The sequence below is a fragment of the Notothenia rossii genome, assembly GCF_949606895.1.
Source record: "Notothenia rossii genome assembly, chromosome: 10".
Classification (NCBI taxonomy): Eukaryota; Metazoa; Chordata; class Actinopteri; order Perciformes; family Nototheniidae; genus Notothenia; species Notothenia rossii.
In genome coordinates this window covers 13137021-13156154 of record NC_136908.1, presented here as the reverse complement: position 1 = coordinate 13156154, position 19134 = coordinate 13137021, and the positions used below count along the sequence as shown (strand labels likewise).

The following is a 19134-nucleotide window of genomic DNA, read 5'->3' as shown; positions in this document are numbered from 1 at the left end:
CATCAGTGCTCTTAGGATCATGATATTTTAATTGATCATTTGAATGTTACAAACTGACAGTGCTTGCTTTTCAGAACTTAAGGTCATTGTTAATAAACACATAACTGGTTATGTCGGTTATTAACCGCATACTTTTTCATCGAGATCCCTAATTTCGTTTAAACTGTTTTCAAACCCTGTTTGTAATTGGAAACTTCCGTGTGCAAATAAGTATACTTTTATTTTGAAATTAGCAACCGGGTGTAGTTCCCCTTTATTTCCGTGTAGCTTTTTGAGCTTTCACAAGTTTTACACAAAGGGAACACCGGTGGACTGCGTGCTGTAGTTGAGGGTTGAACGTGGATTAAAATGTCTGAAATGCAGCTGCTGAGGCTGTTCATTAGTGAGAGACTGTGTGTGGCTGCAGAGGAGATCTTCTCCGCGGTGCAAAGGACCATATCTGAGCGGAGATCTCATCAAGACGGTGACCACCGGCATGGACTCAAACCGGAAGTGCATTCACTCAATAGAGGTTTGTTTGGTTTCTGTTTTCAAATGCTTAAGCAGTCTTAAAGACGGTATAACGTTACACAGGCGTGATACATGTCCACCCCACTCACCGTATGAGGGTTGGCTTGATAACAGAAACACATATTTCTATAAAGTTCAACAGCACCAAAGACTAACATGAATTTAGGTATTAAAAGGGTCATGATCATCATGTTGTGTAATGCCAAAGTCTTTGTCCCTGATGTAAAAAGTGCTCTGTCAAATATAATATATTAAAAGATATTATTGCAGCCCTAATACAAGGTGGGAGATGAAATGCTACAAACTCAAACAACTTTTGATTGCATGCATTTTAAAACACTCAGACAGCAGCTCGAAGACAAGCCAGAGAAAAAAACTTCAAGAAGTATAAAGTCTTGGAAGTGGACTCTCCTTATAGCTTACTTTTCTTTAATACAAGGACAGGATAATATAATGCTGAAATAAAACTGTAATCCACAAATACAATTTCTCTTTTTTCCTCTTAACAGAGACGCCACATGGATTTATCAGTGCAATGGTGCAGACACAACATGAAACGGATTGGAGTCCAAAGAGCTGCCACAACGACCCCAGTGTGAAACAGGAGGAGTGTGGCCTGCTGGTCCCAGACCCTCCGGCTATCAAACAGGAAGAGCCATGGAGCAGTCCAGAGGGAGAACAGCTACCAAACATGGAGGACACCAGCACTTTGAAAGTGACGCCCACCTTCATTTACTCAGCCATGACTGAGTTACAAACTCATGACACAGGAAATGAAGACAGAAAGCCTGTACTTAAAACCTCAGCTGACCGCCGAGAGATTGAAGGAAACGCACAGTCAAGCAGTGAATTTTTGAATAATTTGCCATATCGTTCTGTAACTGTGAATAACATGGGGCCTAAGCAGGGTTTAGCAACAGTGACAGAGTACAGTATTGGAAACATCCACACGCAGAGCCCAACAGGGAAAAAACAGTGGACTAAAAGTTGTGAACCAAACAGCTCAACTTCATCAAAAAAAGAGACAAAGACAAGCAAATCATACTGCTGCAGTTTCTGTGGCAAAGAATTCAAGCGAAGTGCACACCTTGCCACGCACACTCAAATCCACACTGGTGAGACCATGTACGTATGTGAGTTGTGTGGTAAAGAGTTTCGACATGGAAACAGTCTGACTGCGCACATGAGGATTCACTCGGAAGACAGGCCACACAGATGCAGGATTTGTGGAAAAGAGTTCCGCCATGTTGGCAACTTGAACGTCCACACGAGAATCCACACAGGAGAGAAACCCTACACCTGCACCGTGTGTGGAAAGAAGTTCAGTCGGAATAATGTAATGACAAAACACATGGAAGATGTTCACTTGGCATGACTTAATGAGAGTTAAGCAGAATATCCACTTTTCTGTAAATATGTCCTTACTGTATGAAATGGTAATACTATAAAGTAAAACATGGTAGAAATGGCTCATGATCATAGGCGAATTTTGTGTGGGGGGGGGGGTCATTGCCCACCCTAGTGGCTGAAATATGTTACAGCATTACTACGTCTAAAGCTGTTCCAATACAAATATTTCGTATGTCAATATTTTTTATAGATGTAATATAATGATTGTTAAAATACAAATCTGAATAATTTCATGTTTTGTTTGAAATCATTTCATTTTTGAGCAGTCGCATGTTGAGAAATGATTCAGCTATTGTGTTACAATAATTAGCAGTAATGGCTATGCGGCGATTTTTAAAACGTTTAAGGCGTCTACTTCTGCACTAAGTAGGACACTGCTTCATAATATTGTAGCGCGTTCAAGTAACCAAGGGATATAGTAGTCATCAAATAAGTATAAGATGTACACAGTTATGATTTACAGTTGTAATGCACTGTTGTTGGGGGGAAGAGACCCATATGAGTGTGTGTGTACGGCGGGCATGAGGCGTGCATGACGGGACGAGTTGTGTTGGTATGTGGAAAAGTCATACTCAGTGCAGACGCTGGCTTTATTGCTACTGTATCCGTAGCACCCCACGCAATAGTTGGGACTGTGTACTGACGTCAGTAAAAAAGGTTTGCCCCCCCCAAGCGCAAATGTCAAACTCCGCCTATGCTCATGATGGGGTTACAATAAAAGCTGTAAATTGCCTATATAATTGTTCTGTAAATTGATTATTATAAGCAATAAATGATCTTTCTATGTGTAAAATCTTTGGACAGATAACACTTTTCAGGTGGTTAATTCTTCCCCAGTAGTATGTGGTATAAAAGTATTTATTTGTTTCCTTATTTTAATGATGCATTCTTATAAATATAATCCAGCCAGAAACATTAATATTAAGAATACATTAATGCAACAAACATAATCCAATAAAATAATGTATATTATTTTGAAGTGGGCCGCTCTACATAATGAGTGTTATTTATTAGCCTACTTAAATTAGGATTTGTCAAATATCGGAATACCTGAATTGAAATGTGTAATCCAAACTGCTTTTAAAAAGTGCCTGGTTTGTGAAGCTGAAAAAGCAAGATGTAACCGATTATTAATAAAAAGGGGAATTAAAATGCAATTTATTTTTCGATGCAGTAGTTTATATTCAATATTCGGGCAGTGTCGAAAATAAAGCCTTTTTCCGCTGTTGCCATGGCGACAGAAAGTAAACACCGCCGCTGTTGGAGCAGTAGTGTTGTTGCTGTCGGGTGTCCACACTTAAAAGCTGTCCGAAATGTCTGCTATGAACAGAAAGGTGATACAAACTCTGGCTGAAACGATATCAAAGCACGCGGAGCACTGTGAGTATGCCCTTCAAACTTAATTTAATACGTTATATCTCATGCTACGATAGTCCTTTGTGAATCTTCAGCTATTCTACAAGTTTTGCGGTTTTTACTTGACGTACCAGCTACGATTAAACTATAAAAAAAACTTCACACAGTTAATTGATGAGAGCGATTATGATCCCAGTCAATAAAACAGAAGTGGAGTTCCTCATCCGGGAGTTCAATGTGCTATTGGGGGAGCAGACCGTTTCTGGAAGAGCAGTGCCCGGCCTGGACAGAGGGACGTTCAGGAGCATCCTGCACAACATCTTCGGGATGACCGACGACATGATCATGGATGGGGGTGATCTCTCTACTTCAGATGCATTTTAATGACAGATATTTTATATTAGGATAACCAGCAGCAATACATAAGCACCTACGATAGTGTCATATTGTCAGAGTTTATAGATTTTTCATCTTCACAGTGTACTGTATATTTTCTACTTTTTAATACTGTTTTAATTATATTTTGAGATGTTTCATTTATAGTATTCTGAATGTATACTCTTTAATTTCTACTTATGTGCAATGCCTTGTCTTGTTTTTTTGCTGCTGCAATTAAAACATTTCCAAATTTGGGATCAATAAAGTACATCTTATCTTAATTGCTGAAATAGTTTTTCGGTTCCCCAGTTTTCAGGACATTTGACAAAGACAACGACAGCTTTGTTAGTATGAAAGAATGGGTTGAGGGACTGTCTGTATTCCTTCGAGGGACCTTGGAGGAACAAATCAAATGTAAGCTCTCAATCTTTCTTTTAGTCTTTACATGTGAACAAATATATAAAACATATTCTACAAACTATTATCCAGGTAATAACTCTTTCCCTCTTTGCACGGCGCAGACTGCTTTCATGTGTATGACTTGAACGGCGACAACTATGTCTCCAGAGAGGAGATGTTCCACATGCTGAAGAACAGCCTCATTAGACAGCCCACAGAGGAGGACCCTGACGAAGGAATCAAAGATCTGGTAGAGATCACACTTAAGAAAATGGTGAGGCGATTATGCTGTTTGACTTTTTATTTACTTCTTCATAATGTTCTCTGCACCACCTCGTCAAACCCCTGAACATCAGATTTGAGTGTTTCAGCGGGAAATAAGCAACTAAAAAAATTCCGTTGTGTACATACCTGACTGATTCATGGACACAACTTGAGAAAAGCACATTGTTGTTTATATGTGTAGGACTATGACCACGATGGTAGACTATCGTTTACTGACTTTGAAAAGTCAGTAAGAGAGGAGAATCTATTACTTGAGGCTTTTGGAACCTGCCTCCCTGACACTACGGTACGTTTAAATCAAAGACTGAAAAACTATAATAACTTATGACTTTTTATGACAGACATCCTTAATCTAATCCATTTCTTTTTCTGTTTTCAGAGTATTGAGTCATTTGAGCATCATGTGTTTCAGGAACAACTTGAAGAATGAAGAGCAATAGCATTCATGTGCATTTTCAGATATTTAGTCTTTAATAAAAACGTAAATAGATTTTGCAGAGTGGTACAACATGTGAAAATAAAAATAAGCTGCCAAGAGAAAATGTTTGAATGGTGATTTTCCAAAGCAGTAATTTCTGCATACATTTCAGCATCAAGGCAGCTCTCTAAATCAAATCCGACGACGTGGTTTCACCTTTTTCTCCACTGGTTTGAGGTCAGGAACTGATTCCACCTGAGAAAGATTACAGCAACAAAATTACTCAAATAAAAAAGGCATTAAATCTGCAGTGAATTTTTTTTTTTAAATTAAACGATGCTATGATTTGTTACCTTTTTTAATGTGTTCCTGATCAGGTTTGCAGTTGTGTTTAGTGACACATCCTCCATGTCCAGTTTAGGAGGTTCTGGTAGCTTTGGCCCAATAAGTGGCTCATTGTTTATAGTAACATCAGTCAGTGAGTGATCTGCCACGTCTTCCATTCTGCGTTTCCTGTTCTCCAAGTGTGTGGTCCTGGGGACAAATCGGACTGCTGCAGGAGCCTGATTTAAGGTCAGTCTTTGTTCAGCGCTTCTGTCTTTGTCTAAAGATGCTTGGCAGGAGCTTGAACTCTGAGGTTTCAGGCGTTTTGTGTCAATGATGGCATTATGTAATGTCCCCATTTTGTCTTCTGTCGGTATAGTCCATTGTGGATTTCCATGCCTGTAGTAATGATATTCCTGGGGAGGAAAAGGCAGTAGAGGAAAGCCTGAATAATGGCAGATGTTTGAAGTATTCCCTGTATTATCAGGAACAACGGTTTTCTCATGTCTGGCAATGACCGTCTCTGATGTGGTGGCCTTTTCTGATGAAGTGGGTTTCTCGTTTACGGCCTCCTTCTGTTCTTTTTCTCTTGCTTAGAAAAAAACAAAAACAAAACATAGAATCAGTCTTTACAACTACAAAGATCAAATGAAACCTCTGTATCATATGAAAAATCTGGCTTATTTCATTCAGTAAGTCATGGTAGATGAATATACAATATAGTACATATTTATAAGTACATACATATTGTTTTACTCTAAAATAATAAGTCTGTATTTTATGAAAAGTGTACCTTTATTCCGAACGGCCCTGATTACATATCTCCTCCTGTCCTGCAGCTTTAGCCTGGTGTCTTCCACAGCCTCATACTCTGGGACGTAGCACACATGCAGCAGACCACCGTAAAAGCTCTTCTCATCCATGCGTCGTTTTGCTGCTCTGAAACCCAAAGTTAATTTATTCAGCAAGTCTTTTGAACTGATCCAGCATTATGAACAATGTTGTGTGTTACACCCTGTACCTGGCGCTGGTGAGTTTCTGGAACTTGACCAGGTAGACCTCTGTGAACTCCTCAGCAGGGTACTCGTCCAAGGGCCTGTACTCCTCCACAGCCCCGTACAGAGCGCACAGCTGGATCAGCTCTGTCATCACTCCTATGGCTGGGACCCCTTGGATCATCAGGTAATTGGACTCTAAATTGATGGTGTATACCTGATGATGCATAAAACAAATAGGATTACACATGCTCTATAATGTATTGGCCACACACTTATTATTATACGTAGCTCTGACCCACTTTTCTTACTTATATTTAGCATATTCTTACCTTAACAGCTCTGTCTCTCCTCCCATCTCTATATTTAGGTCGAGAAATGCATATTTTCTTCTGTTCATGGTGTTTATAGACATCTGGGACGCCCCAACAACTTGAATTGTTATTACGAGGCGCCGCCATGTTTCTAGAGATAACTTTCCGGTTGGCGCCCTTCAAAATAAGAGTTCATTGCTTTTCGAATACGCATGCATCGATTGCGTTTCCATGTGTAATATCTTATTTTGAAACGTGATTCAGATTGATTTCAGCTGCTTTGGTCTAGCTTCGGAACACACAGAGCACATCGATCGGCTGTGAGTTTGTTGCACATTTAACGCTAGCAAAGTAAACTGTCGTGGATTTGCAGAGCTAACGTTAGACAGGCTATGTGAAAATAATGTTTACTAATCAGGGCATTCAACCCGTAACTGTTGTATTTAGCAACACAAAAAACTGCTTTCTTCATATCTCTTCGAAGTTAATATCGCATCTTTCCTTGAACGAGGTAAGTTAGCTTAGCCAGCTATCCCACTGTCAGTGTCAACTATAATAATCATTATGGAAGTTTAGATTTGTGACACATTTTTAAAGCAAGAAATATATGTCTGTTTTAAAAATAGGGTTTCATGCGTTTGTAGAAGTATGTTGGTTTTCTTCATGATCATTGTACATGATTTGTTTTGCTGTCAAAGTTGCCTCCAAATGTTTACATTACCAAATGACTCAAGGCCAGCCCCATCATGTCAACTTGCTCATCCTCTGCAAAAACAATTCCTGAGAGACTTACCTAGGGTTGGCTATAAAGTTACCTATATGTAATTCGCTTTGGATAAAAGCGTTTAACAAGTAACATGTAATGTAATGTATCCTGGCTTCAACATAAGGAACGAAGAAGAAAGAGTTGAATGTCAGCAGAAGCAATGAGACTCCATGTGGTTTCTCATTAGGTTTAATGACAATGCATCCAATAGCGATACATAAGCATAGATGAAACATTGTCTTTATGTATAAAGTATTCGTCACTATTCCATGTTGGTTTTACCATTTTAGTAGTAGTTCCCTTTAAGTCTCACTTGGTGGGGACAAAACTTAATATTTTAAATGAAACCGGAGACTGCCAGTGCATTTGTCTACATCCTGTTTCACTGTGGCCAATTTGCAACATTATAAATCCACATGAAAAATAACACATTTCAGATTTTTCTGTGTGATTCAAGGTAAGGTTGGTGTTGAGAATAATTGGTTTGACCCTCCTCTTCTTCAGTTAGGAATACAACTTGAGAATGCTCCATCCTTGAGGCTGTAAAATGTCTTAAATAAACAAAAAAGGAAAATAATGACGATTATGCTGCAGAAATGATGTGCATTGCCATTATTCCGATGTAGTGTTCCATGCAATCAAACATGTCCAATCAACTCTCTGCGTTTGTGTTCAGAACCAGGCTTTGGAGTTGTCTTGGGGCCATGGATCCCCAGTATTTCTCAGCTGGACTCAAAACAGATTCTCCTCCAGCCTGAACAGCCATAAAGTGGAGCTGTGTCGACAACTGGGAGAAAAACTTGGCCTGAAGGATGGAGAGCAGGTACAGCTGTGCTCTGTTTCACACAGAATATTCTATGATTGACATGACACATGCTGGCAGCCTTTTGACAGTTTAAAGGAAGTGTCAGTTGCTGTATGGCTGAGTATGTGTTTGTATTGACCGACTGTTGTGTGGTTTCTCTCAGGGCTTCCTGAGACCATGTCACCAGGTTTCATCTGTGCATCAAGTGTTTGTGGAGCCTCTGTCATTTGATGACTGGGAGATCTTGGTGAGTGAGTTTAATTAATAACATTAGTTACCCAATTCTTGGTGAAAAATACAATGCAAATGTATCTTCTGACAATCTTCCCACTACCAACGAATACACAAGGGATGTACTTGTGACCCAAATTCACATCAAACTGTTTTATTCTCTGTTTGCTGTGATTGACACCCCCAGGAGCTCCACAGTGCAGCACTGGAGCAGCATCTGTTGGATCAGATCAGAGTTGTTTTCCGAGATGCCGTGTTTCCTGTGTGGGTGGACAGCCACACAGCCATCTACATCCAAATAGGTCAGAGTTAATCCGATAATTATCCTTTGTTGGTAGAAAATAGTATTTGAATCGGCTTTGTCTTCTGCCAATCTGAGCATTTCATGGGGAGAAAAAAACCAGAGAAGCGCTTTGATTGAAAACCATATTTGTGAATGTTCTGTGAGGACAGTATTCATAAACACAGTATGTTCTGTTCTTAACTCTTTGCAGCATCGCTTTCGCCATCTGTGCCATATGGTCGCTTGGAGCAGTTCACAGAACTAATTGTCTCTCCTAAAATCCGCGCTGGGATTGGCAACCTCAATGGCTCTCCAATGAGACAGGACGACAAGCAGCATTTTCCCGGACAGCAAAATATGGATCATTCCTCCCCTTCTGGACCATCATTAGAAACTACCTCCCCTGTCCTTCAAAGCCACCAGTGGGGCGGCATAGCTGACCTGAAGAGCCTGCTACGCTTCATGAGTAAGGGAACTTACGACCCAGTTAAGGAGCTGCCACCTGTACCTGATGTGCCTGCCCTCTTTCCCGACTCTATCTGCAGAGTGTGTGGTGTACCGCCAGACTCTCTTTGCACTATAAGCCAGGTTGCAACAGCCGTTGTTCATTTTTTTCCTCGGAGCCACGGGTCAAATGCTGTGCCAACCGGAGGTCAGTCATCAGTGACTTATGGCCTGCTCTCAAAAGTTCTCTCCCCTAAAGAATCAAGGGACAGAGCCAAGCAGGCCATGGAGAAAAAGAAGAACGCAGGAGTTACTAAAGTGACAGAAGCAAAGGAATTCAATGAAGAAGAAGCCATAGTGGTCAGGGTGGTCTGCCATGATACTGAGAAGCAAACAAGTCACAGTCAGAGAGAGATCCATAGTGGAAGAGTATGGGTGAGTACGCTGTTCATCTAATTTAGGGTTAACTATATCACTTTTACTGTCAGTCATCTTCTTCTTTATATGCTGTCATGTCTCTAACAATAATTGTGGTTGTCAGATCCCTCAGCCCCTTGCCGTCAGGTTGAATATCATCCCACATTCAACAGTGAGAATTAAACCGGTGAAATCAGCTATCAAAGTGGCTTCCTCTATTCGCTTACAGCCGTTAATACCCCTGGTGAGTGCTTGAAGAGCCAATATGGTCACAGTGTGGTATTCATGTATAATTAATTTATAACTCCTCACATTAGTACATTGTCAACTAGGCGTTAGATTAAACCTCTCTCTTTCGCTATGTCCATGTGACCTTTTGAAATGTACTTCTCAGCCTGAGGAAGACGATGAGGAGATCAAGACAGCTTTCCTTGGCTGGCTGCACACTCAGAGTCACGAGCCTTTAGCCTGTCTGACTGCTCGGTCTGGCACCATCCTCCTACATGGAACCGATGGTAATTCGAATGCACTCCTTCTTTTAAGTTATTGTACACATACACAGATGGCACTTGATAAAAATACTAATCTAAGATACCATAAATCACATTAAATGGCAGCACTTTAAACTGCAATCAAACACAATTGATCTCCCATCTTCTTTTCCTTTTTTATAGCTAAGTTAGAGTTTGCTTTAACTGTACTGAAACCAGAACCAGACAGTGACCCTCCAGACCAGCTGTTCTTACTCGCAACCCCTGTTGTCAAGAAGGAAAACATTCAGGTACAAGCACACAGCTCATGTAAATTACACATGAATATGCTATCATTAAAACAGATTGCTGTAGGCAGTTTGTTCTTTGAATTCGTTCTATGATTTGATGCTTCTATCGTTTCAAAATGGTCAAATAACGTGTCGCCTACAGGTAGACAGAGTCACATGGCCAGCTGTGATATCTGTAGCCGAATCACCCAATCCAGAGCTTCCCTCCCTCAGTAGTCTTGGGTAAGACTGTATATATTTGTGAGTGTGTGTGGGATTAAAACAAGGATCTCTTGAAGCATCAATTTCTCTCTCCATCTCTCTCTTCTCTCTCTTCATCTAACCCCAGTGGGATCCATGAGCTCAGTACGACTGGATTTGACTTCATCTCCCACAGCCTTCTGGGTAGTCCCCTCTCAAGAGAGCTTGGTAGCACTGGGCAGGGTCTCCAGGGAGGAGCTCTTCTCATCACTGGTGCTAAGGTATCTCTTTACAAAACCATAATACTGCTCACAGCTAAGATATTAAGAGTACATTTAAATACCTACAATCAAAATGTTTATGTATACTGCCTGACGTACACTGTGTTCAAATGTAACCTCACAGGGAAGTGGAAAAAGCACTCTTTCCCGAGCCCTCTGTAGAAGAGCTAGAGAAGAACTGGATGCACATGTGGAGCTGGTGGACTGCAAGAAACTACAAGGTAAAACAAACTCCATACAGGTATCTGTATTAAATACAAGTCATATTAGTTTAGTGGATATTTCCTTTATTTCCTTTTCAGGCAAAAGGTCAGAAACAGTAAGACAGATGCTGCAGGATATTTTTGAGCAGGCGGAGTGGAGGCAGCCTTCAGTCGTTCTTCTTGACGACCTGGACCACGTGACTGGGGCGCCAACATCACCAGAGCATGAGCACGGTCCTGAGGCGCTGCTGCAACAGCATATAGCACAGAGTAAACCAACAAATATATATTTAGCTTTTGTCATTTGAAATCATGACAGCCCTAGTTCACAGGAAGGATTGATGCTCATCACAGGCCTTGCTGCTGTCTCCTGTTGTCTGTGTGTGTCTGCAGGTCTGCAGGATGTGGTGGACGAGGTGCTGCTTCACTCCAGCCTGGTGTGTCTGATCATCACCAGCCAGAGTGAGCATTCCCTCCACCCCTCCATCACCGAGGTGCAGGGGTCCCACTTCATCCAGGGCTTTGCACACATCCAGCCACCGGACCAGGTCAACACACAATCCAATTAAATTCAATTAATGTATCCACAAACAGTTTAAAAAGACTACTATAATCATTTAATCGCATAATTCAGATATGTGAAATCTGACACCACAATAAGCTATCCAAAGCTTTTCAATAGGGTTCCAGACCCTAAACGGCAAGAATTTAAAATATGTATTATTAACGCATCTAGAAGTGGAGAGAGTTCATTTCATACACAGAAACATACCAAGCTAAAAAGATCACAACAACAAGCAAATGCCATAAAAACAAAACGTATAAACAGGTAAGATATAATAATCACAGACACATTACAAAGGAGAATAAGGGTGTAAATGAAATGCAATTCAGAGTAAGTTCAGTAAAGTTCACTTAATGTATTCAAGCTTTGACATATTTGCTTAACAGCTGCTGCCTGAAACACACACACAGGCATTTAAACATTGCTGAAGTTAAAAACCAACATCAACCTGTTTGCTAATGTTTCGTAGGCTCAAAGGGCGGAAATCCTGCGCCATCTGATACTCGGAAAAAGCTGCCTGTTTGAGGAGACCTTACAGACTCTAGACCTGGCAGCTGTTGCCAAGGAGACGGAGGGATACACACCCCAAGACCTTGAGCTACTGTTGCAGCGGGCTGTCCATGCCAACACAGTGCAAAGAGGACACAGTGACCAGGGTACCAAATATTCTAGAATTCAAAATGTTTCCCATGTTATTGATGTAAGGATGATTTCCATGTGTTCTTTAAGTGTGCCTCCTCATATCTGTAATCATGCTAATGCTAGTTTATTGTTCCACCTTGGCACTATTTGTTTGTGCTCTGTATCTCTCAGGTGTGAGTTTGTTGTGGAGGGACTTTGTGCAGGCTCTGAAGGGGTTCACTCCTCCCTCGCTGTGGGGGGCAGACCTCCACACCCCGAGTGGAGTGGGACTGGAGAGGGTGGGGGGGCTGAGGGAGGTGCGACGGCAGCTGATGGACACCATAATGCTCCCTGCTAAGGTGAGTGTCCTTGTGACGTATCATAACCAGGAGGGTTTTCAGTCAGATGGATCCACCACTGTGCCACACAGGAGGAACAGAAGTCATAAATAATAATAGTGGATTTGATGACAATGCATTTACCAACAATTGTAATTTCGGCACCATAATTGCCATTGATCGTTGTCAAGATAAGATCTTAAAAGTCACGACACAAGTGGGAGTAATAGCAGTTAAGATGATAAATGCAAACCAATTGATTTAGTTTAAACAGATATTATTTTAATTAAAGTCAAATCACGAGGAATTGAATCACTTCCAAATCTTATTCCATTTGCCTTCAAAATAATGTAGGATGCTGTTTCATCCAGACCAATAAATGTGTAAACCTTGTTTATAAGATGTATGATAGAAAGCGGTGATAAAGGAGAAAAGTTTTCGAGTTCCAACAAAACAAGGATTTTATGATTTGATTTTTGTTTTCCCACAATAGTACAGTTATTAGAAAACACACTAGGATTTTCTGGTGACTGGCGGTTTGATTTGATCAGTTTCTATCATTGAATTGTTTCTTGCAAATTTCATAGACTTCAATCTCTCTATTTCCCCCCCAAACCGACCCAAGAGCAGGTCCTGAAAGTGATGCCTTCAGGGCAGGAGCAGGAATAGTAATATGTACCCACTGTAGACTTACTGTCTTTTGAGAAGAAAGTGCACTTCATACAGTAGATACCTCAACGTTTTATATAGACAGTTTTGTGGAGTGTTATTCACATCACTACATACAGTAGACCAAATTAAGCTTCCTGCTGATTCAAATGAAATGAGATTAATAATACAGTAGGGATTTAACTTCAAGTAAAAATAGCCATCATCCAGTGTCTAAGTTTCCATTACCTTTCTTTAAATGAAAATATGCTGGGTGTAAGCATATTTCTTTGAACAGATGAACATCAATGAAATCATCAGGTGTAATTCTTGATATTTGATTGTGGTTCTTTGGTGTCTTGCAGTATCCAGTCCTGTTCTCCAATCTCCCCATCCGCCATCGCTCAGGAATATTACTGTATGGAGCTCCTGGTACAGGGAAGACGCTGCTGGCCAGGGCCGTGGCCAAAGACAGTGGCATGAACTTCATCAGCATCAAGGTAAGCTGGGATTTGGCTATGAAAGTAGAAATGATCAAAATAAAATATAACTATGTATTGGTTTTTGTTATTTACATGGCAACAATCCACCAACTAACACACAACAATCAGCAAAGCACGTCAAACAAAAGCAGACTGCTATTGAATCAAAGATATATATGATAATACAAAAGAAAACACTTCAGAATCTTACGTCCATAAAATCTCACATCCATTCTGACGGTCTCTCTTAACCAGAGCAAACTATATCTTCAGTGATGCAGAATAATTCTCTCTCTCCAGGGCCCTGAGCTTCTGAGTAAGTACATTGGAGCGAGTGAGCAGGGAGTCCGCGATGTCTTCCAGAGGTTAGTCAACACACCGTCTCTCTATTCCTGCAGCAGACCTTTATAGTTGCCAGTTTGAATGAATAGCATTAAATATGAAAGGTAATTGTAATCTCCAGTAACAGTAATTAACGGAGATCCCTCTGATTGATCCAGGGCTCAAGCTGCCAAGCCGTGCATTCTGTTCTTCGATGAGTTTGACTCTCTGGCCCCCAGGAGGGGCCACGACAGCACAGGAGTAACGGACCGGGTGGTGAACCAGCTCCTCACCCAGCTGGACGGGGTGGAGGGGCTGCAGGGTAGGTCATAGAAACACCATGACAGTATACTGCATAGTGTTGCATGAGCTCTGGTGTAGAGCTAAGGTTTGCCAACATATTCTATTGTCATCTTTTACTAATCAGTAATGCAGGCTTGAGATTTTTGCTTATTTGCCGTCTTGTTGAGAGTAAGAGGGGAAGATCAATACCAATCATCCCGGTCCACAAGTCATTATTGAGCTTTTAAGTAGCTGACAGGCGGATTGTGTTGCCTCCAGACAGAGCCAGGCTATCCTGTTTCCAGTCTTTGTGCTACGCTAAGCTAACCGTCTCCTGGCTCCAGCTTCATATTTATCAAACCGACATGAGAATAGAGTCTGTTCTGACTTTCTACACTTGGCAAGAAAATAATATGCCATTATTATGATGAATTGGAGACTATATAAACCAAGTTGCTATAGATTATTCATTTAATGCCAGAGGAACAAGCAGCCTCAGCTTTTATTAAATAAAACCATGGAGGTGATGGACACTGGGTCTTAGTAACATTAAAAATAGGCTATTTGATTGACTTATATTGCCTCTTTGTCTGTTTTGATGACATGGTTTTTGACACTATTGTTCTATGTGAAAGCTTAGTGTTGTGTGAAAGTCCTTGCATGGAAACCTTTTTTAAAACGACAGAAATAAAATAAAGGGAAGGAAGAAAATGAAGTGTAAAAGTGTTTTCCACAATAAATAAGAACTCTTCATGTTTTTATTTGCAGGTGTTTACGTGCTTGCAGCCACCAGCCGTCCAGACCTGATCGACCCAGCTCTGCTGAGACCTGGACGACTCGACAAGTCCCTCTACTGCCCGCCTCCTGACCTGGTCTGTTGCTTTAAAATCCACCCCTCCTAATCATCATATGAAAAGACCTTTCGATGACACCACACTTTATACTCTTATTAAGATATATGTGTCTGCAGAATTCTTTAAATCAAACACAACCAATGTTCAGTGATTACGTTCATGGTAGTAAATCAACGGTTGTATTTCCAGGAGGATCGTGTGGAGATCCTGAGGGCTCTGAGCTCCGGTGTGGCTCTGGCTGCTGACGTGGACCTGGATCAACTGGCCACAGCCACGGAGCAGTTCACCGGGGCCGACCTGAAGGCCCTGCTCTACAACGCCCAGCTGGAGGCCGTCCACAGCAGCATGGGCTCCAGCACACCGCATGTAGGTCTACCTCAACACAAGTCACTGAGGAGCTCCTCTTGGGGTTGTCTTTGGGCTTACAGAGCAGGAAGGCTGGGAACTTTTGGCCAGTCCATTTTTCTTTTTTTACTATTTACGGTTAACGTCGAAAGCAGCCAAGCTCAGGTTCTCTGTCCCTTATGGCTCGTTAAATGAGTTTTGTATGCATCTTAGCTTGTGTGAGCGACTCTTCTTGTTATTAAAACATCCGTTCAAAACACAATTCAAATCCCAATTCATGTTGACAACGACATGATTGGATGTTTTAAAACCCAAGTGCTAGCAGAGGCAGAATGAGCTGACATCTAAGTGATCCTTAATAACAATAACACAGTGAAGATACTTTACTGTACTTGCACACTTTTGTATCTAAACGTTGTCCCTCCCTTCTGGGGGATCAGGATCTGACCTGTGGCTCCGACAGCGACATGAGCCTGTCCTCCATGATGTTCCCGAACAACAGCAGCGGCTCAGATGACTCGGTGGGGGAGGGGGATCCGGGCCTGGACCAGTCCATGGTCCTGCTGGAGCCCAGTGAGCTTCGAGCTGAAGAACATCGTGGAAACGTTTGGAGAATTTACTTTGGAAGCTCCTACGAGTCAGATGTCGGGAGTTCACCCATTTTAGGACTGGTGAGACCTTTCTTTTTTAATCCTCATTTAGGCATTAGAGAGTTAACCGGCACATTGCTCAACAACAATCAAAACATACACATACAATATGATTACACAAATATACACATTATTTAATGTGGGTTTTATTGTGGGACCCATTTAGCAGACCAAGCTAAGATGCCATGTCCTTTGGCAAACTAGTTTAAAGGAATAGTTTTTGGGAAATATGTTGATTATCTTTTTATTCAGCTGTTAGATGAACTACACATATCTCCACCCAGAACCACCACTTGTCATTTTACATTTATGATCAACAAGCTTTTTTTCTCTCCTGCCTCCCTCCACAGAACTCCCAGTGCGTCTCTGGACCAAACTCAACCCGGGCATCGTGTCGGGACCAGGGCGGCCCCCTCCCCCCCGCCTTCATGTCCTCCCTGCAGAGCGGGTACGAAGAGCTCGGCCCCGAGCAGTTAGAGCGCCTGCAGCAAGACGTTCAGAACATCAAGAACAACTACAGGAGCGCCAACGTAAGTGACCACAATAGAAAACAAAAATATCTAAATGCTGTTGTTTTTTGGACGTTGTCCACTGGACAAGGTGTCCGCTGGGTCTTATGTAAATACATCGACTTAGCGACAATAAAAGCATTAAAGTCTCAACTGACTTCAATAACCTCTTTGGGTTAGTATACTATTACTTTTCTGTTAACATTTTCATGACAGACTGTACTACACTGACATTTTGTAAAAAAATTTCTAATTTTAATGGGTTACTCTTGCAAGACTTTTTAAATGCTTTTTATGGCGCACTATTTCTTTAAAAATCTTTGTTTAAACCATTCTCTAAAGATGTATTTTGGCATAATATAAACTATTACTTTTTTATGATTTTTTGTAATGGTATACTATAGTCTGAATTTCTATTGCATACTTTCCTGACATTTCTATGACCTTTTTTCATTTTCATCCATCATTATCTGTTTAATAAGGCAGACTCAATTACATTATATTTTAATGTTTATTTATTAAAACTAGTTTATGCTTTACTGATTAACTCATTGCCATTGTACAAACTACTTTTTAAAGATTCCTTATTAAAACCCCTGTGTGAATGATACGTGTTGTTCTCTGTGCAGGAGGACAGTGTTCGGGGGCCGTCAGCCTCCAGCCGGCCCGGCCTGCTGCTCTGTCGGCTCCATCTGACCTCCGCCCTGACTGCGACCGCGGCGTCGCTCAGCACGGCCGACTGGAACAGATACGCTAAACTGTGAGTAAGAAGACACCAAATAGAACTGCACTGCAACACTCACAGCAATATCAATTACGCTAATATTGATATATGATACCCCGGCAACACAAACTGTTCGCACAGCAGGAAGTAAAGAAATCGTATCACAGCTGTCCATTTATTCTGAAAAGAAAGTTAGCTTTTAATGGTTCAATTGCCTGTTGAATTTATCAGGCATGTAATGAGCAATTTATAGTCTCCACTACAGGAGGAAATGAAAAGCTTTTGAAAAATTGGTGTTTCCAAGCTGTTTCCAAATGGCAGCAATAGAGTAATATGAATCATTATTATAGTCTCTCTAATGGTATTCAGCATTTTTATCATGTCAAATTACTTTGTTTTGCATTTTGTGAGTTCACTAGAATTATAGCTGAGCAGAGAAATGGCATGACTAACTATATAAAGCTGCTGACTCGCGTGTCAAGTAAATCATAAATATCTTGTGGAACAAAAAACAAGACAGATATTGTAAATCCTTTGTAGTGTTGGATCAGTCTATCAAATCCGGTCTCTGGTATTTTATAGTACCTGTTTTAAACATAGTAAACCTTTCGTAAATACACACTTTTAATTAATTTCTTCTTCTTCTCTATAGGTATGAAGCCTTTGGGGGTGTAGGAGAAGGAAAGTCTGCACAATCAGTCACATTCAAACCTGGACAACGTGTGACTTTAGCTTGATCAAACATGCCAACTCAATCAACCTAATGTAGTTATTTTTGTGTTAGTTAATGAAAAAAGTGATGTAATTTTTATTTAAACATTCTAACAATCAGTGTTTAACAGTTCCAGATGGATGAAGACATCTTAAATGTTTGTGTAATGTCCTACTGACTTGATTTTAGAGAGATATGTATCTACTTACAATGTAATTGACTGTACATATGTATAAATCCAGATGATAAATTATGTAATTTTTGTTATAAAATTCTTGCCTACATAACTTAATTAAACCCTGATTGTGAATTAAATTCATAATTTTTTGCTTAAAAGCACTGGATGTATTTCTTCTTTCTGCACACCCACACAGGTGTTTTCACTCAGTGTGCTGCTCAGGTTGTAGTTATCGTAACTAATATATACATAGTATAGTATGCCGTTAAAAATATCTTAAAAAGTGTCAAACAAAATGTCCAAAATCTTTTTTTAGTTTTCAAAAATATCATAAAATACTTCATAGCATAATATGTCATTAAAATATCATAAAAAAGTCATAGCATTGCATGTCGTGCAAAATGTCATTGTATAGTATGTTGTAAAAAATATCAGAAAGTCATAGTATGTTGTAAAAGATGTCATAGTATAGTAAGTCAGAAAACTGTCTGAGTGCAACAGTAGTCTTCAGACTGTTCCCTGGCTGTTGCAGCGAAGCCATCTTAACAATATTTCCCTATTGAAGCGCTTTGCCTGCTGCCATCCTCCACACTGGAACTGGCAGCTTTGCAGAGGTAAATATAGACACACAGGGCTGCATTTGGATCGCTGAGTCTTGTGTCAATCCCCCACAATGCCACATGAAAAAACAACGGCCCAATTGGAAACTTTCCTCTCTCCTCCTTCATCGATCTGTCACTTTCACCTCACACACCTGTGATGAGACGAGGGCAAAACTGTCACTCCAGGAAACTCTTTCAAAATACACAAACAAAAGGAAAAATAAATAAAAGTGGCATCTGAGACTTTGATAGGAAGCATTTCTGTCTCGTGGGTCTCTGCGGTGGGTCTGCTAACAGGAAGAAAAAAAGCTTGAGTTGGATTTGAACAGTCTAAAATGACTGATTATGTTATTCCTTATTGATTACTTTAGGGCAGTGGTGTCCAAACTTTTTTCACCGAGGGCCACATACAGAAAAATATTCGTAGGGCCGGGCCGCTCACTAGTGGTGAGGTACATTGCCTCATAAGTTAAGTTAGTTTGCAAAATCCATCAAAAGTTGGTAAATGATGCTTGATACTTGA

General features: G+C 40.7%; 3 protein-coding genes across 4 annotated transcripts; 2 read left to right on the top strand and 1 right to left on the bottom strand.

Annotated features, from left to right (window-relative positions):
• Positions 1–251: 251 nt before the first annotated feature.
• Positions 252–2153, top strand: LOC307023092 (uncharacterized protein). The gene is made up of 2 exons (XM_079656124.1): positions 252–511; positions 1020–2153. Exons 1-2 carry the CDS (start codon positions 349–351, stop codon positions 1883–1885), a joined length of 1029 nt encoding a protein of 342 aa, XP_079512250.1. The 5' UTR covers positions 252–348; the 3' UTR covers positions 1886–2153.
• A 1019-nt stretch (positions 2154–3172) lies between these two features.
• Positions 3173–18167, top strand: pex1 (peroxisomal biogenesis factor 1). Of its 2 annotated transcripts, XM_079654027.1 has the most exons (28): positions 3173–3300; positions 3473–3631; positions 3964–4068; positions 4176–4327; positions 4520–4624; positions 7832–7978; positions 8124–8207; positions 8379–8493; positions 8686–9353; positions 9460–9579; positions 9730–9850; positions 10010–10116; positions 10259–10338; positions 10445–10577; positions 10702–10798; positions 10880–11050; positions 11174–11328; positions 11815–12001; positions 12159–12325; positions 13318–13452; positions 13735–13799; positions 13935–14077; positions 14806–14909; positions 15081–15257; positions 15677–15907; positions 16237–16416; positions 17025–17155; positions 17772–18167. In XM_079654027.1, the coding sequence occupies exons 1-28, from the start codon at positions 3234–3236 to the stop codon at positions 17854–17856; spliced, it is 4191 nt and encodes a 1396-aa protein (XP_079510153.1). In that variant the 5' UTR covers positions 3173–3233; the 3' UTR covers positions 17857–18167. The 2 variants fall into 2 exon arrangements, with proteins under 2 accessions (XP_079510153.1, XP_079510152.1); XM_079654026.1 differs by lacking the exons at positions 3173–3300; positions 3473–3631; positions 3964–4068; positions 4176–4327; positions 4520–4624 and adding an exon at positions 6681–6900.
• On the bottom strand, positions 4787–6577 carry rbm48 (RNA binding motif protein 48). Its single transcript, XM_079654028.1, has 5 exons — positions 6408–6577; positions 6102–6292; positions 5874–6019; positions 5110–5672; positions 4787–5011 (listed from the first exon to the last, which is right to left on the bottom strand). Exons 1-5 carry the CDS (start codon positions 6534–6536, stop codon positions 4949–4951), a joined length of 1092 nt encoding a protein of 363 aa, XP_079510154.1. The 5' UTR covers positions 6537–6577; the 3' UTR covers positions 4787–4948.
• Positions 18168–19134: the final 967 nt, after the last annotated feature.